The 26687-nt window shown below is 48.5% G+C and overlaps 1 protein-coding gene across 2 annotated transcripts in view; it reads right to left on the bottom strand.

Moving 5' to 3' along the window:
- Positions 1-18073, bottom strand: part of Ano7 (anoctamin 7) — a 29488-nt gene extending 11415 nt beyond the window's left edge. The window contains exons 1-10 of one of the 2 annotated variants that reach the window (XM_021168074.2): positions 17959-18073; positions 15879-15936; positions 12631-12761; positions 8432-8539; positions 7667-7803; positions 5833-5890; positions 3688-3798; positions 1966-2131; positions 926-1016; positions 106-202 (exon numbers count right to left, since the gene is read on the bottom strand). In XM_021168074.2, coding sequence (XP_021023733.1) covers positions 106-202; positions 926-1016; positions 1966-2131; positions 3688-3798; positions 5833-5890; positions 7667-7803; positions 8432-8539; positions 12631-12761; positions 15879-15936; positions 17959-18066 — 1065 coding nt within the window. In that variant the 5' untranslated portion in view covers positions 18067-18073. The remainder of the gene's footprint in view (positions 1-105; positions 203-925; positions 1017-1965; positions 2132-3687; positions 3799-5832; positions 5891-7666; positions 7804-8431; positions 8540-12630; positions 12762-15878; positions 15937-17958) is intronic. The other variant, XM_021168082.2, reaches the window with a different exon arrangement.
- Between the last annotated feature and the right edge of the window lie 8614 nt (positions 18074-26687).

Here is a 26687-nt window from a genome sequence, read left to right as displayed (position 1 = left end):
GGGGACAACAGCCGACAGAGCTCGCTGAGGGTTCTGCATTCATGGGGCCAGGACCTACAGGAGCTGCCAGCCCTCACTACCCTGACCCCAGTTCTCATTCCATACCTGGGCCAGGGTGCAGGCACTGGAGAGCAGCCAAAAAGAACAGTCGGAGCACAGTGGGCACATGTCGAAGCTGTCTGAGCTGTGACACAGCTCCTGCCTGTGGGATGTGCACTCAGTTCCGGGAGCTATACCCACTTCCTCCCCTTCACACCACCACTGCTCTTCCAGCCCTAGAACTTTTGGCTATTGTTTTACTTTTTGAGACAGGGTCTCACGTATTGCAGGCTGGTCTTGAACTTGCTATGTAGCTGACAAATTCTTTTAATTTCTGAATCTCCTGTATCAGTCCCCTAAGTGCTAGGATTGCGGGTGTGCACCGCCACATCTGGCTTATGAGGTGCTGGGGACCAAAGCCAAGGCCTCCTGCGTGCTAGACAAGCACTCGGACAATTGAGCTACATCTCCAGTCCCACCAAGCACCTCTTTTAAAAGTGGTTGTTTCTGAATATATGCAACAATAGTAACAAAAGATAACTGCTTAGACTTTCTGTTGCACAATAAAGTAAACCACAAAGCCAGGCACTTATAGGAAAAACCTACACTGTTCTGAGGACAAAAAAATGAGTGTCAGAACCAGCATGGGGGATCTCCCCCCCCCCCGACTGTCTGTCAGCCTGGGGCACCTCTGTCTTCCTGTGTCAGCCTGGGGCATCTCTGTCCAGTCGGCCTTCTAGCCGTGACCTCAGGAGAACAGATCCACACCTCCGCTTACCACACACCTCCACCCCAGCTCTTCACAGGGCCTGGTGCTTGGGAATCCCATAGCTGGGTACCCTCATGAGGCACAGGAAAGTTTAGGGGCTGAAGAGAAGCCACTTACGTTGGTATGTCTGAGAACACCAGGAAACATCCCACCAGGAAGACCACTGTGCCCACCACTGCCGCAGGCAGGAGCCAACCAGTGTAAAACCCTGAAAGGGGACACAAGCGTCCAGCTGTTAGAAATTGGATGTCCTGGGGATGTGTTTGCTTCCTGGAGCTCAGGCTTAGCCCAGTAGGTATCTGGAAGGATACTGAGAGACTCAGGAGTGTCCCCTGGCCACTGCCCTTGGCTCTGAGCATCTGCCCTCATCTCTGGACTCTCTCACCACACTGGCTAAGTACCAGTGTCCCTCTGACTCCATTCCACTGGGCCTTCCATCTCCTGAGATTGTCTTCTAGCGCTTGCCCACCTCCAGCCAACTGCTCACCGGATGCCTTTCTGAGAGGCACAGGAGTTGTTGCAGTTCAAGCCCCAGAGAAGGTGAGGGTCACTCTGGACCCTCCCTTCCCCCATACCCCACCTGGGCATCATCTCAATGGACCACACCTAGGTCCTCTGAGGTACCTACACCCATCAAATATGCATTTACCCGTTTCCTATAGGGTCAGCCCAGACCCTAGTCTCATGTCCTAGTCCCACCCTACTGACCCTGTGAGGCCGGGAAGACACCTATAAAATCTCTGTCTGGAGCCTAGATGAAGAGTCCTCCCCTCACCCCCGAAGTCCTCCAACATGGTCATACTGGAAAGCAGGAAAGGCAAATCCCAGGATGGGGAAGAAAGGTCAGAAGGCAGGCCCAAGGGAGGGCAGCTAGTCTCTGAAAGTGCCAGTGGCCTGAGAAGATCAGAGAATGGCTTGGGGCAGACCCCTCCATAGGCATGTCTTTTCCCTCAGGATAGGAGTTCCTGAGGAAGCTTCCAAAAAGGGTCTATGGAAGCTAGCTGGGGTCACAAGGGACCCCCCCCAAACTAAGGGGCTGGCAGTGCAGTACCTAGTTAGTGTCTGTTGTATTATCAGGGGAGTAAGGCCAGGCAGTAGAGCTATCCCAGAAGGCACATTGTTATAACACAAGGACCAAGCATTGAGACAAGACTCACCAAGCCAGGCGAAGTAGAGAGCCACCTTCTCCCCGAAGTACCTTCGCACGTGGTCCAATGGCTGGTACTTGTTCCACTTGCCCCAGCGAGCCCAGTGCTGGAATAAGACTTGGCGTTGGGTGAGACCCAGGACCTGTGAGCTCTCTGGGACTGCAGAGAATGGGCCCTAGGAATAGGAGAACATTGGTCTGGGCTTCCTCTCTGCCTGCTAGTTCTCCCGCAGAAGGTTTCTAGGTATGGGAACTTCAGTGGTGACCCAAACCCACAGCTTCACACTTCAGTACAGGCAATGGCATGGACCCTAGCGGATGATGTTCTAAGGAGAATCGTAACGGGATGACTCAAGAAGAATCTGGAGGAAAATATAAGTTGAGCTCCCTTGATTCCTGCGACTGCTGAGTGTCCAGGTCAGGGGATGCATCTGAAAGCTGGCCAGGACAGTAGCTGGGGTGCAGGTTGACCAACAGATCTGTGAGGTCTTCCGGGCCTGGCACAGATGCTGTGTGGTACCTAAGCTATGAGCCTCTCCCCATGCATCCCAGCTCAGCTGACAGGAAGAGTGATGCCATCCGTGGGTGTGGGTGTTTGTGCATGTGTGGTATGTATGTATGTATATATGCATTTATGTATATCTTTGTGTGTCATGTGTGTAGTATGTTTGTATGTATGTATTTATGTCTCTGTGTGTCATGTGTGTAGTATGTTCGTATGTATGTATTTATGTCTCTGTGTGTGATGTGCGTGGTATGTATGTATACATGTCTGTGTGTCATATGTGTGGTATGTCTGTCTGTGCATTTGTGCTTGTATGTGGTGTATAGTATGTATGTAGTATGTATTTATGTATGTCTCTGTGTGTCATGTGTGTAGTATGTATGTGTGTGTGTGTGATGTGTGTGGTATGTATGTATGTATGTATGTATATAAGTCTGTGTGTCATATGTGTGGTATGTCTGTCTGTCTGTATATACATGTGTGCTTGTGTGTGGTGTGTAGTATGTATATATGTCTGTGTGTGGTATGTCTGTGTGTCTGTGTGTGTGTGCACATGTGCGTGTGTGGTATGTATTTAAGTATGTGTGTCTGTGTGGTATGTATGTCTCTCTGTGTGTGTGGTATGTATGTATGTATGTATGTATGTATGTATGTATGTGTGCCTGTGTGGTATATGTGTATGTGTGTGTTGGTGGGTACCTAACATTTCTACACTCACTTCATTTATCTACATGATATCAAGCAGGACTGTCCCCAGAGCCTCCAGTGCCCATATGACTCAAGACCTTTTGAAATTACTCTGCAGACCTCTCCTGTGTGGTAGAAGCTGCAGAACAACTGGGACATGAGTAACATCCTGACCTACATGTGGGCTGTAGCAAGGACGGTAGTATGGGTGTCAGGGCAGTGCCAGGCAGCTGGTGTAGCAAATGTCTCTCTGCCACTGTCCCAGACTTCTGGGAAGGGAGAAGTGTACTAGAGACCTTCCCATCTTCCCTAGTGAGAGATGCTGCCTGGGGAGCCCAGCTTAGCACCTGGACTAGGGCCTGATCCATTTCCTGGGGACCAAGCTGACCCTTCAGCCTCTAGCTCTGACTACTTCACATTCCAAGGCTATGCATCTGACATTCCAGGGTAGCAGTCACAGAGGGCAAGATCCTTTTGGGGGACAATATTACTGTGGGAACTCACAGTCCACCCTGGTTCAACCTCCGGCCTGAGACTCACGTCATGCAGAGGGAAGGCTGCACTGAATACACCTTCTGCCAGCAGCTGGTCAATCCCAAACAGGCCTTTCTTCTCGTGGCCATATGGAGTCTTGGCCAGGATCTCAAATAGCTGTGGGATAGGTTGGGAATAGACCCATCACTGGTCATGTGATGGGAATAGCTGTGGGATAGGTTGGGAATAGACCCATCACTGGTCATGTGATGGGAATAGCTGTGGGACAGGTTGGGAATAGACCCATCACTGGTCATGTGATGGGAATAGCTGTGGGATAGGTTGGGAACAGACCCATCACTGGTCATGTGATGGGAATAGCTGTGGGACAGGTTGGGAATAGACCCATCACTGGTCATGTGATGGGAATAGCTGTGGGATAGGTTGGGAATAGACCCATCACTGGTCATGTGATGGGAATAGCTGTGGGATAGGTTGGGAATAGACCCATCACTGGTCATGTGATGGGAATAGCTGTGGGACAGGTTGGGAACAGACCCATCACTGGTCATGTGATGGGAATAGCTGTGGGACAGGTTGGGAATAAACCCATCACTGGTCATGTGATGGGAATAGCTGTGGGATAGGTTGGGAATAGACCCATCACTGGTCATGTGATGGGAATAGCTGTGGGATAGGTTGGGAATAGACCCATCACTGGTCATGTGATGGGAATAGCTGTGGGATAGGTTGGGAATAGACCCATCACTGGTCATGTGATGGGAATAGCTGTGGGATAGGTTGGGAATAGACCCATCACTGGTCATGTGATGGGAATAGCTGTGGGACAGGTTGGGAATAGACCCATCACTGGTCATGTGATGGGAATAGCTGTGGGATAGGTTGGGAATAGACCCATCACTGGTCATGTGATGGGAATAGCTGTGGGACAGGTTGGGAATAGACCCATCACTGGTCATGTGATGGGAGACCCATCTTGGTGCTGAGACCTTGGATGACCTCTTCTGGCCCCCAGTGACAGATAGTGATATTGATGGAGTGTCCCTAAGGTCTTGAAACACAGGTTCTATGTTCTAGACACATGTTTCTGAGCACTCTGGTAAGAATAACAGTCATTCTTTCATCTTTTTTTTTTTTTTTTCGAGACAGGGTTTCTCTGTATAGCCCTGGCTGTCCTAGAGCTCACTTTGTAGACCAGGCTGGCTTCAAACCCAGAAATCCGCCTGCCTCTACCTCCCAAGTGCTGGGATTAAAGGCGTGCGCCACCACACCTGGCCATTCTTTCATTTTACAAACTCAGAAGTCTTAGTCAGAGTCACATGGCTTTAGAGTCTGGCCTGGGTTAGAACCTGGGTCATGCCATGGCTTGCATGGACCCCTGTTCCAGTAGGGTCTGCTCTGTTAGGATACCTGTCTGGGGCAGAAAACCTCTGGCTTTGGAGGCCACTGGAATCAGCGTCCTTTGGGGGGTCATAAGTGGTGGCTCAGGCCTGTCTAGACCCTTTCTGGCCACATGCTGTTAGAGCAGACCTCCCAGTGCAGTGGTTCTCAACCTTCCTAATACTGCAGCCTTTCATACCATTCCTCATGTTGTGGGAAACTCCCCTCACCCCACAGCCTATAGAATTATTTTCATTGTTACTTTATAACTGTAGGTTTGCTACTGTTATGAATCATAATGTAAATACCTGTGGTTTCTGATAGTCTTCGGTGACCCCTGTGACAGGGTCATTCGATTCCCAGAGGGGTAGGGACTTGCAGGTTGAGAACTACTACCCTAAAGCTCCTATAGCCTGGTTTTAACATTGGCTTAGCGTATACTAAGATCTCTTCCTTGTCTGTTCTGGCAAGCCAGCAGGATCACCTCACCTGAACCTGGTATCTTGGTTGTCTGCCTCAAAAGTCCATAAACAGGTATTGTTCTGGGCCCCAGGATTATGCAGGGACAGTGGAGGGAGCTAGCTCTCACTTGGTCCAGTGCAGTCTGGACATGCCCTGCCCCCACTGCTCTCCATCCAGGCCATATCATTATTCTCTGCACCAAGATCAGGGATGGTCTCTAAGCCTTCGGCCTTCTGGTTACAGAAAGTTTTATGGTGGCCATAAAGACCTCAGGGTTGATAGCTGGGATACATCAGGCCTTTATGAGCCTGGTCAGATTAGGGTCTGCAGCAGACATACTGCACTTACAATCTGATGCCTCTTGGTGCTGGTGAAGAAGGTGTCTTGGTTGTCACTTCCAAGAAACCTGCAGAGGTGAGAAAAATCAAGAGGTTAGAAGGTATGGGGATTTTTGCCACGCAGAAGTAAAGACATCAGAGCAAACATGTCAGAGAAGAGCATGTACAGACAGAGACCCACAACCCAGAGACCCAGGAGGACAACCATGGTGCCAGACCATACTCAGTTCTTTGTTACTGGAGGTGACAATCATTGAAGCTAGGTCTGCAGGTTGTGTGTGTGTGTGGTCACATACTGGCTCTGTTCAGGAATGGAGTCAGTGAGGGAGAGCTGTCCCTATACATCTTGTCTCCCTCACCAGTCAGGGAAGGTATAATAAGGGAGCCACTGACCCAGGACACAGGAACAGAGCAAGGAATGGGCCACTGGGGGAGGGGAGTCTGAGTGTGTCTCACGAGAGTTTATGTGCTGTGAAGTATCAAAGTAGTGGAACCTTTAGGAGTGGGGGCAAGCCAGGCATGGTGCCATACCCCTTTAATCCCAGCACTTGGGAGGCAGAGGCAGGACCTTTGTGAGTTCAAGGCCAGCCTGGTCTATATAGAGAGTTCTGGGATTGCCAGAGCTACATAGCAATAATCTAACTCAAAAAGGGTTGGGGGTGGGGTGGGGTGGGAAAGGGCATGAGGTCATGTGGATTCCACTCTCAGAAGGGATTAATTCTGGTCTCAGGGGAGATTCAGTTACTGAAGGAACTAAGACAACTCCGTCTACCCTTCTGGGCCCAGTCCTCTCCCTTTCTGTCTCTTCTGTGCTGTGCTATAGCTGCTATATCTAGCCCAAGACTGCCCAGCTAAGGCCACCAGTTCTGGACTTTCAGCCTCCTAACTTGTAAGCTAAATGAACCTCTTCTTTTTTTTTTTTTTTTTAAGATTTATTTATTGATTATATGTAAGTACATTGTAGTTGTCTTCAGACACTCTAGAAGAGGGAGTCAGATCTCATTACAGAAGGGTTGTGAGCCACCATGTGGTTGCTGAGATTTGAACTCTGGACCTTCAGAAGAGCAGTCAGGTGCTCTTACCCACTGAGCCATCTCACCAGCCCCAAACCTCTTCTTTTAAAGAGCAGTTTGTTTTGTACAGTGCGAAGGAAGAAGAGGCTGGCAGTAATCACTGCATATCAGCTCCAGTTTCCTGTTTTTTTTCTTTGTATGTGCATATATGCAGTGGGTATATGATGTGTTTACATTCCACAGTGTGTGTGTAGAGGTCCCAGCACCAAGACACCTTCGTGATGCAGGGTGTCTTCAGTTTCAGCTGCACATATACTCCAGGCTAGCTGACCTGAGGGCAATTCTGTCTTTGCCTTTATTTCACCACAGGGATTACCAAAGCACACCTTCACATCTGGCTTTTTTGGTAGGTTCCAGGGATTGAACACAGACTTGCATGACAAGTGCTTTGACCTGTAGAGCCATTTCCCCTGCCCCCAGACTTCTTTTCTCAGCAGAGTCTTTGGGTATTGTGTTATGGCAACAGAAATGGATTGTTGACGTGAGCTTGGTGTGTCCATTCCTAGGATTTGGGGGCATGTCTGTCTCACAGCACAGCCACCCTATCCTGACTAATGCAGGCGACTTACCAATACACAGTTGCTCAGTAGGCTTGCCCACCTGGGACTCAGATGGCGTTCTCTGAAAACCCAGGTGAGGAGAGCATTTGGGAGAAAGCATGACGTTTAGTTAATTCATTCACAGTCTCATTCACACATCCTGGTTCTTATGGGGCTGGTCCCACCCACAGGAGGCTGTCCTGCTGGGCTCCACAGGACCACAGTGCCATACCATTGCAGCTTGCTTGCTTTGAACTGGCAGGAGTAATACTCGGGGGGTGTGTCAGGCACGTGCTCCAGCAGGATATTGGGGATGCCCAGCCACTCCAGAAGGGTGGCTGACCAGTTGGAAGCCTGGTTGGGTAACTCCTGGAAAGAAAATTGTCCCGAGGAAGATCTTCACAGCTGGGGAGGAAACCAACCAAGTCTTCGAACATGGGGCATCTCTTACTGATTTACCCGGCAATAGACCCTTCCCCGCCTGGGGTCTCAAGCTCTGAGAGTGACTTGGCCTGTTAAATTGAAGACCAGAGCTACTCTTACCATGAGAGAGTGAAAGGGAATGAACAGCATGTCTCAGCCTCACGCCAGGCTGGTAAAGCCTGCTATGAGCAAGCAGTTTAGGCAAGTCAACCCGAGGGCACCAAATGACTGCTGCCCTTCACCCTGCGCACATGAGGCTGGAGTGGCCTCAGCAGATGGCCCTGTGGGCTCTGGGCCTGCAGGGAACTCAGCCAGCTTACAGTTATGGCTACCCTACTTACTGCCAGGGTCTTCCTGATTCCTGAGTTTGCTGTTCAGGGCATGATCCCTTGTTCACCCCATGGGGTGTTTTCAGGCATGTGACAGCAGACAGGAGGGAAACTACAGATCTCCAAGTGGAAACAGCTTCAAGGAGTGATTTCTTGGGCTTTTGGGCTTTAAGCCTAGGGATCAGTCAGATGTAGACCGGAGTGGGGATCCCCATCCCCTCCCTCTGCCCTTACAGCCCCCGTACCTGTAGAGGCAGCTTCAGGCGCAGGTCTTCTGCATAGTAGCAGAGCACAGCCCAGGGTGCGCGGAGGAGGATGTAATGAACTGCAGCGGCCTCATCCTGGACATCATGCTGCAGGCACCAGGGGCTTCTGTGAGGGCCTGAGGGTATTGCTATGTGCCCTGTGTCTATTCACACTCAGGAGACGGCCAACAACGCCATAGCCTAGGTGCCGCTGAACAGCCAACGGCTGTACACCTTCTCAGTAGGAATGCACCCTCCTCAAGTCTACCTCAGAAAGCTTGTGGTGATAGCACCTCCTCTCCAGAGAGCTCCCATCTGGGGCCCATGCCACTTGCACTCTCTTCTGTGACAATGACAACCAGAGCAACACTTCCACCAAAGTTTTGGGGACCCATTCATAGCTTCTCAGAGATCATACTGACATAGCCCATCTTCTTGTTAAAAGGGAGGGGGGCAGCAACTTCAGCTTTGCCAAGCAATGCTTAGTGGCTGCTTTATCTTTCTGCATATCTCTGGAAAGTTGCATTGATTCCCCACATACCTAAGAGACATGTACACTGCTGTGTGCACAAATAGGTGGGCACTGCAAGCCTCCATTTAGCTATGAGTCAGGCTACAGCAAAACAAGCCATCCTCATGACCAAACACAGCTTATGGAGTCTAGCAGAATCCCTGACAAAGACAAGGACCATGAAATGCACGTGAAAAAAAAGCATCCCAGAGTCTGGTTTTGTCTGTGCTTTCTGCTGTTGGAGCTCCTAGTCACTGCTGCTTTCGCAGAGGGTAGGTGCTGTAAGCCCAGATTTACAGTGATTCTGCTATGGACTTAGAGGCATATAGAGTAGGAGCTTGGTTGGTAAGTGGTGACTTGGGTATGTGCAGTACCCGTTAGTTCATCATCCCTGCCTAGATAACCCGGCAAACTCATTTGCTCATCATGATAATGGATTTGAGTTGTTCTTTGGGCCATCACTGCTGTGCTTGCTTAGAGATAGATGTTAATTTTACATCTTCCCCCAAATCCTGCAACACTGAATGTCTGAACTGCCCTGAGATAAGACATGCCCAGAGTTCTGGGAGGGGTGAGACTTTTGGTCTTATGAACAAGAGACTCTGTGGAGTCACACATTGCTGAAAGACTTTTCCAGAGGTTCTCAGCCCTTGTTGTACATCACAGCCCTCTGGGGTTCCCTGAATGTTCATGTAGAAACTACATCCTGTCCATGGGAGCAGACCTAAACCTGGTTGTTTGGGGCACCCCTGGATTGTTGGAACATGCTGAGAGCTAAGAACTGCATTGCAGTCTCAAGCCTGAGGGGACTTTTGGACAATGGATTGGGGGAAGTGGTGGTTGGGTAGATAATGGGTGATGAATGGATGAGGTGTGTGTGTGTGTGTGTGTGTGTGTGTGTGTGGACACAGAGTCTGAAGTTGTGGTGGTGTGAGTAAGAATGGCCCCCATAGGGTCATATATTTAAATGCTTAGTCACCAGGGAGTAGAACTCTTTAAAAGGATTAAAAGAATTAGTAAGTATAGCCTTGTTGGAGGAAGTATGTCACTGCAGGTGGGTTTTGAGGTGTCAAAAGTCCATGCCAAGTCTAGTCTGTCTGTCTGTCTGTCTCTGTCTGTCTGTCTGTCTGTCTCTCTGCTACTTCTCCAGCACCAGGCTTGTCTGCTATCATGTTCCTCTGCCATGATGATAAACTAACTTTTTTTTTTTAGATTTATCTATTTATTATATGTAAGTACACTGTAGCTGTCCTCAGACATTCCAGAAGAGGGCATCAGATTTCATTACGGATGGTTGTGAGCCACCATGTGGTTGCTGGGATTTGAACTCGGGACCTTAGGAAGAGCAGTTGGCACTCTTAACCACTGAGCCATCTCACCAGCTCCGATGAACTAACTTTTAAGGAAAGACTTAACAAGCCCCATTTAAATACTTTCTTTTGCTTGAGTTGTCTTGGTCATGGTATCTTCATAGCAATAGATCAGGGACTAAGACAGAGGCAAAAGTAGCTCTGTCCACAGTCAGTTAAAATTAACAAAACTCATCAATAGTGACACACGTGACCAGCAATCTACATTGTCCAGAACAAACATGGAGTTCCTACACAACAGAGTAGAAACAGACAAATGACCCAACAGGACAAACAAATGACACAGGAATGTGGTTGGCTTTACAGCTGCTCCTGAACTTAGTTGGGTCTGCTCTGGATTTTTTATTTTAAGACACAGTACAAGCAATATGCATATGTGTACACCAGACTTTGGCATTTGGTCTTTTCCTGGCTAGCAGTGTGTGGCTCTACCTTCTCTGTTGGTGCTGGGAAGCAGCTATGAACATAGCTCCTGATCTACCCTGTGCTCCCAAGAGGGCAGGTGCCCTGTACCAAGTACTTGGTGGCTAAGGTAGGGTGTTTGATAAGATAGATGTATTTGATGCATTTTAAATTCTACCCAGGTTTAGGTACTGGATTCAACTGGGTTATGGCTGGGAGCAGGTGCCCCATCATAAGCCAAGGAACTTAACGGAAATATGAATGGCTCATAAACGTGTAAAAATGCACAGCCTCTTTAGAAATTAGAATCAAGGAAAACTAGGGTAAGGTACTGCTGATCAGATGCGGGTCAGCTGACTGAAAATGACAAAGTCAGGACTGGAGAGACAGCTCAGCAGTTAGAGCCCTGGGCAGCTCAGCAGTTAGGGCACTGGCTGCTCTTGCAGACCTCATGGCAGCTCACAGCCATCTGTAACTCCAGTTTCAGGGGATTTGATGCCCTCTTCTAATCTCAGTGGGCACTGGGCATGTGATGCAATAGACATGAATCCAGGCAAAACACAATGCACATAAAAAAAACCCAAAAAACAAACAAACAAAAAAATGAGCTGGGCGGTGGTGGCCCATGCCTTTAATCCCAGCACTTCGGAGGCAGAGGCAGGTGGATTTCTGAGTTCAAGGCCAGCCTGGTCTACAGAGTGAGTTCCAGGACAGCCAGGGCTACACAGAGAAACCCTGTCTCAAAAAACCAAAAAAAAAAAAAAAAAAAAAACCAAACAACCAAACTTGGGGCTGGAGAGATGGCTCAAAGGTTAAGAGTACTGACTGCTCTTTCAGAGGTCCTAAGTTCAATTCCCAGCATGGTGGCTCACAGCTATCTGTAATGGGATCTGATGCCCTCTTCTAGTGTGTCTGAAGAGAGAAATGGTGTACTCATATACATAAAATAAATGAATATATCTTTTAAAAAACTTAAAAAAATAACAAAAAGGAAATGGAAGAGTCTAACAATGACATGTGTTGAGAATATTCAGAGCAAGGAGGTGCTGGCACTCCCAGGTGACAGTGTAACCACAGGTGTCATCAACTCTGCTCCTAGGAGAAATGCAATGTGACAGCCACTCTAAGATGTCACTGGAGTGGTCAAGTGGGAATAAATCAAGCTCTCGCCACCCCACAGCAAGGCTGGACAGCACTTGCTGTGGGAAAACCTCCCAGGCTACAGAAAATGGAAAAAGTAAGACTCTATTGTCAAACAGACAAAGTCAAGTGGAAGGGCTAAATGATAGGGTTAACAGAAGTTTCACAATTGATTCTTAGGGAGGGGGAACATGATGACAATTAGAGGGCAGAGGGTAAAGACTATGGATGCATATAAAGACTATGCAATGACGGGCATGAGGGTAAGACAGGGCTCTGCACACCCCTCACCCTGAGATCCCCTCCTTGCTTGCCCTCCCCAGGGCTCACCCAGGGCTTACATGCCTGCTTCATTTTCTCCTGCTTCTTGTAATCCGTGTTAAATCATTCTAAGTGGTACTTTACATAAAACACATAAAGGGACCTTTGAATTTGCTAAATCCTATAAACACCAACAGCAATTGCAAATGATGGTCACTGACAAAAACTGGAGACAGGCTATGGGTAGCAAAGATGGAGGCAGTTTTACCGGCTTCCCTGAAGGCTTTAGCCTCTGTGAGTGAGCCTAGTGCATTATGGTGGATCCATGGTCTTGCTTGTCTGGAATTGAGTGGTTCCCTAAGCCAGAGGGAGCTTCCTAAAGGGTGGGTATCCAGCAGGACTCTGAGGCCTAGTGTGCTTCATATCCTTGGGCAGTAAGCCCTCTGGCGTGCAGAATAAACTCTAGGTCATGAGAAAATACAGAATCTAGACACCCTCTCCTTACTGCCATGTACCTGATCTATTTTCAGGCCAGCCAAGCAAAGATTCTCCAGAAAAGTCTCCCGCCAGACCTCGTGTGTATCTGTCTTGTCCTTCGTGGGGTTCTCTTGGTTCCTCAGGTCTTCTTCCCAAACAAGAACAAAATCTGCAAGGATCATTCCATTAGCCAGAGGCAGAGAGCTCTCTGGCTAATGGAATGCAGGGCAGGCCCAGGGCAGGGCTGTGGGGGAGGGAGTGGGGGGTGGGGGATGGGAGGGCAGGGGTGGGTGGGTGGTCTCAGCAGGGATGCAGGGATTGGGAGAAGTGAGAGCCAAGGGCTTCTCCGAGGCTCTTGCCCAGATCTCTCCTAGGTTGTAGTTAGGACTGGAGGGCAGGTGAGTTTGCAATGCAGATTAGGAACTGAGGCTGGGGAGGGACTGGGTGTGTCCTTCTGAGATCCCTTCTGTAGCTTGGTTCCCACAGTCTATGTCCCAAACTCCTAAGGAAACCTGGTTAGGTATGATTTCTTGGGGGAAAAAAAAAACCCTGGAGCTGGAGAGATGGCTCAGCAGTTAAGAGCACTGACTGCTCTTCTAAAGGTCACGAATTCAATTCCCAGCAACCACATGGTAGTTCACAACCATCCGTAATAGGATCTGGTGCCCTCTTCTGGTGTGTCTGAAGACAACTACAGTGTACTTACATATAATAAATAAATAAATCTTTAAAAAAAGCCCACAGCAATAAATCAAAAATCGATAAGACAAATTTTATGAGAGGACGTCATCCAAAAGGCAACCCAGAGAATAGGGAAACTGCAAAAAATGTTTCTAATAAGGGATTAAAAGGGCTAACAGACAATCATACACACTCAACCATACACATATAAACACACACAGGAAGGAAGGAAGGAAGGAAGGAAGGAAGGAAGGAAGGGAGGGAGGGAGGGAGGGAGGGAGGGAGGGAGGGAGGGAGGGAGAGAGAGAGAAAAAGAAAGAAAGAAAGAAAGAAAGAAAGAAAGAAAGAAAGAAAGAAAGAAAGAAAGACAACCAATTTAAAAATGGGCAAATGGGCAAAGACTTGAAGAGAGATTTTTCTAAAGAAGATATGAAATGTCCAAAGGGCACAAGCAAAGATAGTCAATATCATTAGTCATTAGGAAAATACAGACTGGGGGCTGGTGAGATGGCTCAGCGGTTAAGAGCACTGACTGCTTTTCCGAAGGTCCCGAGTTCAAATCCCAGCCACAACATGGTGGCTCACAACCATCCGTTATAAGATCTGATGCCCTCTTCTGGTGTGTCTGAAGACAGCAACAGTGTACTTATGTATAATAATAAATCTTTGGGCTGGAGCAAGCAGGGACTGAGCAAGCAGGTTGACCAGAGCAAGAGGGGCCGCCCGGAGCAAGCAGAGGTCCTAAAATATTAAATTCCCAACAAACACATGAAGGCTCACAACCAAAAAAAAAAAAAAAAAAAAAAGGAAAATACAATACAACCCCGATCCATAGTGAGATCGTGAGCTAATACTATAGTGATACTATGTACTATGCCTCCTCAGTGAGCAGCCTAGGCTCACTCAGAGATGGACAGCTCTTTACTGAGGCATCTGACTGACTGAGGCTAATGCCAAAGTGAGTCAGCCCCCGACAGAAGACTTCTTCAGACACCTCAGAAATTTATATACACCTCAGGCTTTACACACACTGATCCTTATACCTATTTCCAACTGTAAATGTGACTGTAAGCGTGACTGTAAGTGTGACTGTAAGCGTGACTGTAAGTGTGACTGCTCTGACAGATAGGAGATTTAAACCACAAAGACATTGCCAGAATTACTTTAACTACTCCAGAGCTATTCCCTTTTGAATAGTTGTTACTACTCAGGGTCATCTTGTCCACCTAACATTTTTAGGGGACTTAATGGCAGACTAGAACTTCATCACGGCTGTGACCCTCCATTGCCTCCTTAGAGGTGTATCTTTGATGTGGGACTCAGGGTCTAAAGGCTGTTCAGTTCAGGAGAGTAAATATTTACTCGCAGTATTCTAAGTTTTGCTTATCTCTAATAGCCCTGGTTAGATTAGTACTTAGTTTCTGGAGTCGTTTGGAGGAAGTATTCCTTTAGCTGAATTCCACTTGTGTGGCTTAATGTCTGCTAAGCAAATCTATTTATTCGTGAGTCCTTTATGATATAATACTAGTTTCACTTTGAGTTCTTCCTCATTAACATGTCATCCCCACTGATCCAAACAGAGGCCATCTGGGCTGAGTGTGGCCTCACACTATGGTACCATGTAAAACAGGGAACTCTCCTTGGAGAACAGTTTGGCAACTAAATGAAAGGTTAGACATTGAGTTACCTTATGGCCTAGCCATTCCATCCAGAAGTATCAACTATCAACAGAAAAGTTTGAACATGTCCATACCAAAGCCTGTACGTAAACGGTCACCTTAGTCCCCATTCATGACAGAAAGAGAAAAGAATGGGGGAACTTTGTAGTATGTAAATTATTCACCAACAAAGAGGGGCCAAAAAATTGCCTAAAAAACCCAACAGCATCAATATTTGCTTCCCTTGACTACCTGCAGAGAGAATTTCTGGGTCCCATGCAAAGCCTCTCTCACTTCCTGTGGAATCTTCCGTGTTTTCTGTGCCTTCTTACAGGCCCTGACCAGTGCATGTGTTTCAGTTCCCACAGACCTTTGCCTAAACATGCTTTCTCCCTTCGCACCTTCATAATAGTGATGCGGAGGAGTGTGAGGTTAGAGTTATCGCACCTTCATAATAGTGATGCGGAGGAGTGTGAGGTTAGAGTTGTCTGTGGCTCTTGAGGAGCTGATGGGGAGTGTGGGCCCTTGACCTCAGAATCAGGAAATGAAGGAGCCTTTGTGCAGCAGGAAGCCCTGAGCTAGAAAGATGGATCTGATAAAACTTAAAGGTAGAAAGGTGTGAGTGAGAGAAAGAGAGTCTGAGATGGCCAGCTTCTGTGACAGAAAATGGAGGAGGGGACAGTTTGTGCTAAGGCTGGAGCAGGCTGGGTGGGTTTCCCTCTCTGAGCCCTCCTACCGGTGGGTGGGTGGGGACCTTCCTTTCCACTTATCTCCCTTCCTACAGCTTGCTCAGCAGGCAGCTCTCTCCTCACCCCAGCACACAGGAGATCGATCACAAGGAGACCTGGTTATTGAGCTGATCCAAGCCTACGGCTTCCTGCTGTCACCCCAGGCACCCTGTTTGTGACCCCACCCCAGGACCAACAGAGTTCAGATAGATGGCTTACCAATTGGGGGTTTGGCAGAGCTCCCAACTCTGCTGGGGACCACCTGCTGTTTACCTGCCTGGAGGAAGGATGGGATGCCATCAGTATCCAACCATCAGATGACTCACTGCCAACCCTGTCCACTTCCAGGCTGCTCCTTGTCCCTCCGGCTACCTCCTTCCATGGTCCTCTCTGCCCCTCCTGTTTTCAACTTGCAGCCTCTCCATCCTCCCCTCGTTCTTCCTACGCTGCCATTCTCATTTCTTTCTTCTCCATCATTCCTGTCTTGCCACCCCGTTCTAGCCCTGCCCCAGATCATCCTACTAACAGAGGGGTATGCAGAGAAAAGTTGGGGGCTACAGGGCAGAAAGGCTGCTGAAAGTTAGAACTAGAAGGGCAGGCTACTGTCCAGCCTTCACTATCCTGATCTTCCCCTCCAGCTACCATTGGTCTTTGAACACATCACCAGACCTATGGCAAGGATCAAATGGGCAAAAAACATGGTTGGGCCTACTTTAAAGCCCTTCCTAGTCTCCACAACTGGAAGGGAAGCCACACTACCACCAATGTGACCTTGAGGATGAGTCAGGGCAACCAGAAGCTAGAATCCTTCTTTTCCTTACATTGGTTTTCCCTTAGGAGAACAAGGCGGTGTGTTCCTCTTTCTGGGGGCCTCATTTTACAGGACAGAGGGGCAATAGAAAGGGGCATCTCAGATACTGGGGCAACCTTAGGGAAGAACCAGTATCCTCCTGTGTGGCATCTAAGAGAGACCTACAGTCCTCCCAGCCTACTTGGGATGTCAGTGGCCTTTCCAACAGGGGGAGTCCTAAAGACGGACTAAGTTTAGAAGACCAGAAAATGGCACCTAGTGGGGACTCTGTTCTTCAGCAGGCATAAGGAGTACCTCCTTGGTTCTGTTTCCAGTGTCTATGCCTTAGTGATGAAGAAGAGGCTCAGCGAGGCCAAAGGAAGCTGGGTAGACCAATTTGCTCTCCTTCTGGGGCTACTCACCTTTGCAGAAGGCCTCTACCTGTCTCACAAGGGACTAGACCCCTATCCCAAGGCTAACTTCTCCTGTTACCTAGTCTAACCTTCGGGTAGCCCCAGGCATGCTCTAAACCTTACATACCTTCTTCTGACCCCATCTACCAACCTCACTGTTCATCCCAGCCAGGATATGACCCTGGCTAAAGTCTTCCTCCTCGTCCTCCTAGTAGGAGTGGGCCCCCTCCATGAACTGCTCTTCTGACAATCTGTTAGATGCAGAAGCACTTTTCCATTTCCAGGAAAGTGTGGAGGCAGCAAAACACCCAGGGTGTGGCCGCCCTATGCACCTGCCACCTGTCTTCCAGTATGGGCAGGTCTTTGCCTGCATTGGAACCCATGGGTCATTCACCATACCCCACATTTCTCACATCCATAGAAAACATGACATGTGGCCTCCCTTAGCCCAGGACTCTGTCACGTCCTGGAGATGCCCCTACCTCCCACCCCTGTGAGCTGCAGATTTCCATTCATACTCATGATCATCTAGTCATCCCTCCTGTCCTTCCTAACACCTGATCCTGAATCCCCCCCATTCCCCTCCCCATGCCCTCTCCCACCCAGTTCCCACCCCTTATCTGCCCCTTGTGACTATTTTATTCCCCCTGCTAAGTGAGATTCCAGCAGCCTCATTGTGCCTTCCTTCCTATTTAGATTCTTTGAGTCTGTGGAGTGTAACATGGGTATCCTGTATTTCATGACTAATATCATAGTGGTTTTGGCAGAGAGGGACCAAACCCTGGACCTTGGTCCTGTCTTTATCTTTTCTCCCTTCCTCTGATGCTGCCTCCTCCAAGTTTGAGGGAGGTGAATGATGACTTGATTGTGTGTCAAGGAGACATCTGTCCCCTTGTCATCCAGGGATGTGGGTGCACATGGATGCTGTACCCACTTTTCAAGGGCTCTAGGACAGGGCAAGAGTATAGGTAAGTCCTGACTGGGATGGGAGGCCTCCCAAATCACACAGCACACAGAAGCCTTACGATCAAAGCCCAGGGAGGAGGAGGAAGGGTGGTTTCACCACGCTGAACACTACCCCTAGGGTTGAGGGTACCTCTGAGGCTTGGGCTGTGCTCCCATAGGAGCATCCATTCCCTGCTTCAGGGGAGGCCATGTCGATCAGCACCACGCTGTCTTCTTCTCGAGCTTGCCCCCGTAGCATCTCACTCCTGCGCCACACCAAGGCCAGGGAGTCAGAGGATGGAGTGGTTAGAGAGGACACCAATGAGAGCCAGTCCTGACACCGTGGCAGAGCCTGCAGCAAGCCTATTTTACAGGTGAGGAGGCTGGCTCATAGACTAACACGGGCACTGCTAGGGCTAGACAGTACTATCCTAATGTGGGCATGTGAGGATCCTGACTTCCTGGCTCAGTAGCTCCAGGAAAAGAGCCAGCCACTGAATGATGGCTGGTATCTAGGAGCCTAGCATCCATCTGTCCATCCATCCATCCATCCATCCGTCCGTCCGTCCGTCTGTCCGTCCGTCCGTCCATCCACCCACCCACCAAGTGTGGGGCTCCCTTTCATTCTGGGTAAGGCTTACTATGAGGCTGCCACACAGACCCCCAGCCCCTTCTTATAGAGGAGGGTCATTTGAGCCATTTGGGCCATGGAGGATAGACAGTGCCCTATAAAGCCATCTGCCTTTTTTGCAATTCTGGAGGACCTACTGCTAGGACCCCAGGCTCTCCCAGCAAGGAAGAGCACAGTCACTTATGCAGTTTTATGGGCTTTCCATGCCAGCCTGTGACCTGTGGTCCTGGAAGGAGGTGGCTGGGAGCAGGGCTGTTGTTCCGGTGGGTGGGAAGGGAATGACATCGCTCTCATTCTACTTCCCCATTTTAGATAAATGGAGGCCTGGAATGGTAGACATAAGCCCAAACTTGCTAGGACTCGGTACTACAATGTGGGGACCCCAGGAGCCAGTGAGAACCAAAGGATGCCCTTGGACAAAGGCTCTGGGGCATATGTCATCTGATGGGTGGGACAGGGAAGACAAAAGAGTACCAACCAGAGACTCCAGACGCGATCTGTTATGAGCAGGTGGAATGCTGCTTCCTTAGGGTAGGGTGCCCTATTCAAAGCCACACTGAACACTGTCCCTGCCTCTCTAGAGCTTAGAGGAGACACTGTGCCAGGTAGGCTTCTGGGGCCCAAGAGTAAGCCCCAGCCCCGCTGCTCGGGTTCAGAGACAGGAGCCCCAGTGGCTCATATTTTCTGCAGTCCCTCCTGTCCTCCCCATGGCCCAAGCATCCAGGAGGACACCAGCCTACCTGGCACAGTGGCTTCCAGAGGAGACCTCAGAGTTCACAGCCAGCCCATCAACACAAGCCTGGTTCCAGCAGGAGCAAAATCAGGGCCAGCCAGCCCCGTCCCCAGGGCTCTGCCTGAGCTGTGGCAGCTGCTCACCTTCCCTTGCCTCACTGCACAGGGTAAGGGGGCTGGAAGCAGACAAGAAAGGTACTAAGTGCAGTCAGCCACCAGGGTGAGGTCTCCGATTGTGTCTCTGGACAGGATCTGCCTGTTTGAAAAGAGGGTGTGGGGCTCTGAGCCAGCAAACAGCCAGCCCACTTTTCCTTCACACACCCTACATGCAAATTCGAGGTGCCTCAGGTACCTTATTTGCTTAGAGATTCCAGTGGCAGGAGGCCTGTCTTCCATAAGGGAAGTCCAAGGAGATGGTGGTTACAGGGCCAGCCATAGGTATCCCCTGTCAGGTGGCCCTGTTTATGTGGGGGTGAAGTGAAGTTTCATGGGGGAGAGGGCTTTACCATTTCTGGTAGTGTGAGCTTGGATGTTCTTGGGAACATACTGTCAGAAACACAGACGAACAGTTGTGTTTTCTCACAGTGTCACATTTTATTGACAAATTCACGAGGTACAGCATTTTCAATGGCAGCAATTTGCCAGATACTCCTGCAGTCCTGGCTGAGGCAAACACAGGTTACTGTATTCTAATCTTAATTACTCTCATGATACACTAATATCACACAGTAAATTTCTCTCTATATATGTATATGTGTAGATTATGGAATGGTTGTAAGGGGTTAAAGATGCAAGGAGCTTCAGAGTTTCCAACAGGCCTGAGAAGCCAAAGCTGGGAAACTCAGGGCCACGAGTCTCTGACAATGAGGTAAACGGGACCGGAGAACTTGGGGAGACTGTGGCTGAGTCAGGACCCCTGACTGCAGGTTTGAGAGTGAAGCAGTAGAGCTAAGTTCGGCTGTGTTAGGAGGCAAAAGGGCAAGTCGGGGTCCAGACAAAGGAAGGAGCAGAGTGGCAACGGAGATGGGAGGAGGGCAGATGGCATCCGCAACAGTGACAGCTGTGTCAGCAGTGCACCCAGACGACCGGAAGCCTCTGGAAGAGTCACTTCTTTGCCTGTTAGTCAGTCCATGATGCATGCAGGGCAGTGAGGAGACAGGTCAGTGGGGACTCTCACCAGCCAACTGCTAATGTGTACTCCTCTATGGGGCACACATATAGGAGCTCCATAGTTTCCTTGGCCTGCTGTGCCTAGGATGTTCTTGGGCTTGACTTTCCTGATATGATATTAATATGCTCATATCCCCCCAGTCCCAACCCACTATGATAAATTACAGAGTAGTACCCTTCCTATTCTCAGGATGACCATTCAGTAGTCTGTGCCACATGGACGGCATGGAACAGGTGGTGTACCTTCCATCCTCAAGAGTACAAAGCTGCTTGTAAATGCAATGTCTCAGGGGTGGTCACTGTTTTACACAATATGGAGGCACTTGGGGCAAGGTACGGGCCTGACCTCAACAGGCATGTGCACCTTCTCAGGACCTAGCTCTTCCGCTCCTTGGTTCTGGCCAGACAGTGAGCCACTCCCCTGTCTCCTTCTTTCCCCTCTGCTCCCTTCTAAGATATCTCCAAGAACCTCAGGCTCAGGTCTTCAAGCCCTCCCAGGCACCCTCCATTCTGGGTCTTGTGAGATGAACAGCAGGTCAACCCCTGGTGGGCAACAGATGCTGGTGGGCAACAGGCCCTGGGTACTCCAGGGAGACCAGACTACCCAGACCCAGAGATGGACTCTGGACATGACTGCCATCAAGCCTCATAGAAAACAGGAGAGCAGCCGGGGGGTGGGGTGGGGGGGGGGGTGGCGCACACCTTTAATCCCAGCACTCGGGAGGCAGAGGCAGGTGGATTTCTGAGTTTGAGGCCAGCCTGGTCTACAGAGTGAGTTCCAGGACAGCCAGGGCTACACAGAGAAACCCTGTCTCGAAAAACAAAACAAAACAAAACAAAACAAAACCAAACAAAAGAAAGAAAGAAAGAAAGAAAGAAAGAAAGAAAGGAAGGAAGGAAGGAAGGAAGGAAGGAAGGAAGGAAGGAAGAAAGAAAGAAAGAAAGAAAGAAAGAAAGAAAGAAAGAAAGAAAGAAAGAAAGAAAGAAAACAGGAGAGCACATGGGTAAAACAAAGGGGGAAGGGCCAGGAAGGTGGGGTGAGGGTTCGAGTGATCTTAGCAAGTCCCAGAAGGTAGCTTGATCCACCACAGGGTAAGCTGGGATGTCCATGATCACCCCTCCCTCACCAGCTGCAACCTCATTCTTTCTCTGGTTGGTCAATAGCAGAGGGCCATAGGAAAAAGCCAATTCCAAGGTCTCTCCAACCCCAAATCTCTTCTCCTGTGTTGTTTTTTCTTCTTTCTGTTTTTTGGAACAGGGTTTCTCTGTGTAGCCCTAGCTGTCCTGGAACTTACTCTAAAGCTCAGGTTAGCTTGGAATTCAGAGATCCACCTGCCTCATGAATATTGGAATTAAAGGTGTGTACCACCTTTTTTATTTTATTTATTTATTTGAGACAGGATCTTGTTATGTAGGCCAGGGTGCCTCTTGAGTGCTGGAATCATAGGCATACACAAGTGCCTGGCTCCAGTCTGTTTTTGGTAGCAGTCAGAGTCTGCTGCTGGCAGTCACTCCACCCTACAGGGGTGGGATGGCAGGAAAGCCCTCAGGGATACCTGCATGCAGAATGTATTTATTCTTGTAGAAATGTGTGTGCACACACACATGCAAGCATGCACACTAACACATACATGAGAAGAACAGTTTGTAAGAGTCACTCTTCCCCTGCCTCCATGTGGGTTTCCAGGGGCTGAACTCAGGTGATCAGGCTTGGTTGGTGGGGAATGTCTTAACACGCTAAGCCAGAATCTCACCAGCTCCCCTGAGCTAATTCTCTCTGTATGCTAGCTACACAATCCTATGTGAGCTGATGCTTTATCAAGCTCTATTACTTTTTGCAGAAGGAAGGGAAGGAACACATCAGTACCGGTGTCTTGTTAGATCTCAGGTGCTGGGGAGACTCAGGCCCCTAATCTTTGACATTTGCTTTATTTGGTTGTAACTTTTTCTATTGGCTTATGTAACATAAGTCCATTACAGGGGCTAGCGAGTTAGAAGTATCTGCTGCTCTTGCAGAGAACACAGGATGGCGGCTTGCAACCATCTATCACTCAGTACCAGAGGATCCAATGCCCTTTTCTGGCCTCGAATGGCAAAGTAGTGTGGAGGAAAACCACTCATAGACATAAAATTAAAATTAAAAAAAATCCATTCCACAGCAAGAGAGTGAGTCCTGACCTAACCTGCTCAAAAGGCTAGGTATCCATGGGGGAAAGAGGTGGTTGTGATAGCTAGGCAGGTTGGCCAGAGGGCCCTGGGCCCTGGTATCCTTTCTAGCTGTGAGTTGGGGCTGCATCCTAGCAAATTAAGTCACAGGTTCCCACACCTAACCCTGGATATTTTTCCTAAGTCTAGCTGCCTATACCTCTCCAGCCTTCTGGCCCCAGATTGTTTTAATGTTTCTCAGGTCACATCCCACAAAGGTCAGGAGCCCGGTCTCTATCCACGAGTGTTGTAACCTGCTGGGCCTGTTAAACCTACACAATTGGTCTGGCACCTGCCTCGGGTGACCCTACTAAAACACCCTCTCCAGGCTTGGTGCCCAGGGGCAGGGAGAGAGGAAAGCAGCCACAGATCATCCCTAACCTTCTGTTCTCTGAATGCTCACACAAGTGAGTATGTGATCATCACCTGGCAGAAAGCAAGGTCCTAAGAACATGTTCCTTGGGTGCCCTTCCTATGCTCCACTAGGGCAGAGATGGTAAAGCTGCAGTGGGTTTGGGATATTATCAAACACTACCTTGTTCTGCCTGCGTTCCTGATCCCAGTTGGCAGAGCTGAACTGGACAGGGCTAGGAAGAGCTAGCAGGTGGATTTGGGATGACCAGGACAGAAAAGCAGACGCAGGGAGCAGGTCCTACGGGCTCGGAATAGGAGGGTGCAGACAGGGCGAACATGGATTCTCACAGGAAAAGGAGCTAAGACCTATGCTTTGGTTGGAGAGTGATGCACAAGAGGAACTGGGAGAGAAAAGGAGGTCATTTCTGGAGGGCCCAGTGAGGGGATAACTTACCTGTTGGGCCCCAGTCCTCCCAGCAGAGGCCTCCTGGTGTGCTGGGTTCTTGGGAAAACAACTTTGAAGGGACAAAGTACTCAGTCTTGCCACAGACAGAAGCAAACCTTGTTTTACTAGCCAGTTAAGCTTTCATTAGACATCAAGGGAAGTCAGAGCCTGAGGCAGAATGCTGGGGAAATAAAAGGGTTCACTTTTATACAGTGCACTGTTTGCATGCTACCCTTAGCAGATTAGCAAAGGCTGGCATCTGAAAACACATCCTAGTTCTGGAGATGGCAAGTCTGAGTCTGTCATTAGGCTAAGGTCAGGGTGTCACCAGGTCTTATTCCGTCCCAGGGCTTGGGAGGAACCTTTCCCACGCTGAGGGGAAAGGCTGACTTATGGATTCCCCTTCGTTTTCACAGCCATCTTTGTATCTAAGAACCCATCTTCCATTTACACCCCCCCAGTGTCTCAAAGTTTTAAACCTAATCCAAACTGCAACCCCTTTGCTGCGTCAGGCGTCAGAGGTTAGGATCTGGATGTTTTGGGGGCTCAAGATGCCTCCACTTTTGTGGGCAGCACTGAGCAACAGGCTTTAAGTCTGGGTATACACATCTGATTATTTCTGCAAGATGAAGTTTCTGAAGAATGGGGCCGAGTGAAGGAAGAACTTAGCATCATGTAGGACTGCTGCAGCTCTGGAATGCTGTGTGCTCCCTGGATCTCATCAAGGGAACATGGTACGTATACCCTGAACCTGCACAACTCTTGCGTTACTTAGTTCCCAGTCACAAGCATTCCAAACTGTAGTCAGCAGTGGTTTCATTATTATGGGGGTTTACTTTTTGTGGTGCTGGTGTTCAAACCCAAGACCTCACACATTCTGGGCAAGCATTCTACCACTGAGCTACAACTGCACCTAATGGATGGTTTTCATTGCCCCTCATTGATTATTAAGAGCCCCGTGCTTGTTATGCACGTGTCTGATGCACAGACTACCTTGTCTGATAGAAATGTCCAGTTTTCTGACCTTTGTTTTTTTAAAGAAATTTTTGCCTTTATTAGAATGGCATTAGGCCTTAAATATGCCAATTTTGGTAATCACATTATTGTTTTAATAAGAAAGGACTCTAAAGAATTGCAATACTGGTCCAACAGTCTTGTCTTTCTTTTAAAGCAAGAAACAGAATGTAAATAACCAGAAAGCAGGGCAGGCATCGGCTAACCCAGGAGACTAGCTTCTTAGATCCAAGTATTTGCAGAGAGAACCTTTGGGCTGGGGAGGGGTGGAGCAGCTCGAGATAACTGGAACCCAGAGTGTGCGCAACTGACTTTTTTTAATTAAGAATTTTTTTGTGTGTGCATGCCAGAGGACATGTGGAGGTTAGAGGTCCACTCCTGGGAGTTGGTTCTCTCCTCTCACTACGTGGATCTCAGAGATAGAACTCTGATCAGCAGGACTGGTGGCCAGTACCTTTCCCCTTTAAGCTATCTGGATGGCCTGACCTTTTTTATTGGACTGTAGATACTCCATACATTAGGTCACTATCTTTCAAAGATAGGTTAACTTCTACTTTACCGATTGTTTTTAATGTGGCTTTTGGTAAGAGGGACCCATTTTCTTAATGGTGGCTCTTTAGTTAGGTAGCTAATACTTCTCATTGTTTTTCCTTCCTTAGGGAGGAAGTCAATATAATTTCTATCCAAGTGTTCCCATCCTTCATCAGTTACTTCACCTACATAACAGATCTGCTGCCTACCTGCTGGAAACATTCCTTGTATCAATATCTATTTGCTTTCAGTTTTTACTGCTAGTATTGATACAGTTTGCTTTATTTTTCACATTTCAGCATCTCTGTACTGAGCATATGGTCCACACTAATGCTAGGGCTAACGGCACAACTAATTGGCAGGGTTTCCTGAGAGTTCATAAAGTATCAGCATCTTACAACTCATGGTGTTCAGATCTGATGAAATGCAGCGTGGTGGCGTGGTTGTGTGTGCTCTCGTGCGTTGTGGTGTGTGTGTGTGCGTGTGTCTGTTACTTCAGGAAGGTGCACTGTAACAAGAGGCTTACACATTTGACTATTTGGTCCTCAGCTGGTAGTGCTATTTTGGAAGGTTGTAGAACCTTTGAGGCATAGAACCTAGCTGGAAGTGGGTCACTGAGAGGCAATCCCTAGATGTTAGTTCCCACTGTTGCAGTGGGAAGCTACTCCTGCTGGCACTACATCCACTGAGCCATGAGCCAGACTAAATCCTTCTTCCTGGTTCCTCAAGGTATTCTATCACAGTGACAATAAAAAATAACAACAGCGTGTAACCCAATGGAGAGACTGCCTTCACCATCACTAACCCCCCAAGCCCTGGCAAGGGTATCAGGGCCGTCATATGCTAAGCACGCACTTTACCGCTGAACTGGGTTCTTCTTCTAGGAAGAACTGCAACCTTACTCAAAAGCCAAGCTCAGTTTTTACGTGGGAGATGGGGATTTGAATTCAGGTTCTCAGGTTTGCAGTGCAGGCTTTCTTACCCACTGGCTTTTCTCCATAGCTCAAGTCTATCAGACTCTACAACCTTTAAGACATCTTTTTATTTATAAAGAAATAAAAATCCAGGAATACAGAACCGATGGGATGGTTTAACAGGGAAATTGTTTGCTGCATAAGCCTGACAACCTAAGTTCAATTCCCAGAACTCACATGAAGGAGAGAACCAACTCTACAAATCTGCCCTTTGAGGTTCACATGCTGTACCACAGCACATGTGTGCCCACAACCACATTCAGACATCATGCATAGTGCTAATGATAATAATAGTAATGTTTTTTCCTTGAAAAGAAATCCAGGAATATATACAATTGAATCTTTATAACATTAATTGGTATTTTTTTTTCTTTTACTGCACTAAGTGGTGATTTATGTAAATTCTGGTTCTGCTTACTTTTCTTCCCCTTAATATTAGGAATTGAACCCAGGGTCCTCTACAAGCTAGGCAGGTATTCTATTCTTCAGCTATACTCGCAGCCCCATTGTTACTTTTTGAAAGGGTTTCATTACATTGCCCAGGCTGGCCTCAATTTCACCCTGTTGCTAAGGCATGCTTTAACTTTTCATCCTCTCCCCTCAGCCTCCTGAGTAGCTGGTATTACAGACCTGCACCCCGGGCCCAGTCCTGTCTGCTCTTAAACCATCCCTGCATTTATTCCTGAGATAAAACCTTCTTGGTGAAGAATCAGTAGTCTTTGATTTGCTGATCTTTGATTTCAGACCTTTGCATTTATGTTCTTATGTAAAAGCAGTGTTTTTACTTCTGTACTGTATCTGTTAAGATTTTTAGGGGTGCCAGG

Source organism: Mus caroli, unplaced genomic scaffold (genome assembly GCF_978045245.1).
Source record: "Mus caroli unplaced genomic scaffold, Mus_caroli_1 scaffold_1, whole genome shotgun sequence".
Lineage (NCBI taxonomy): Eukaryota > Metazoa > Chordata > Mammalia > Rodentia > Muridae > Mus > Mus caroli.
This window is presented reverse-complemented; position numbering and strand designations above follow the sequence as displayed.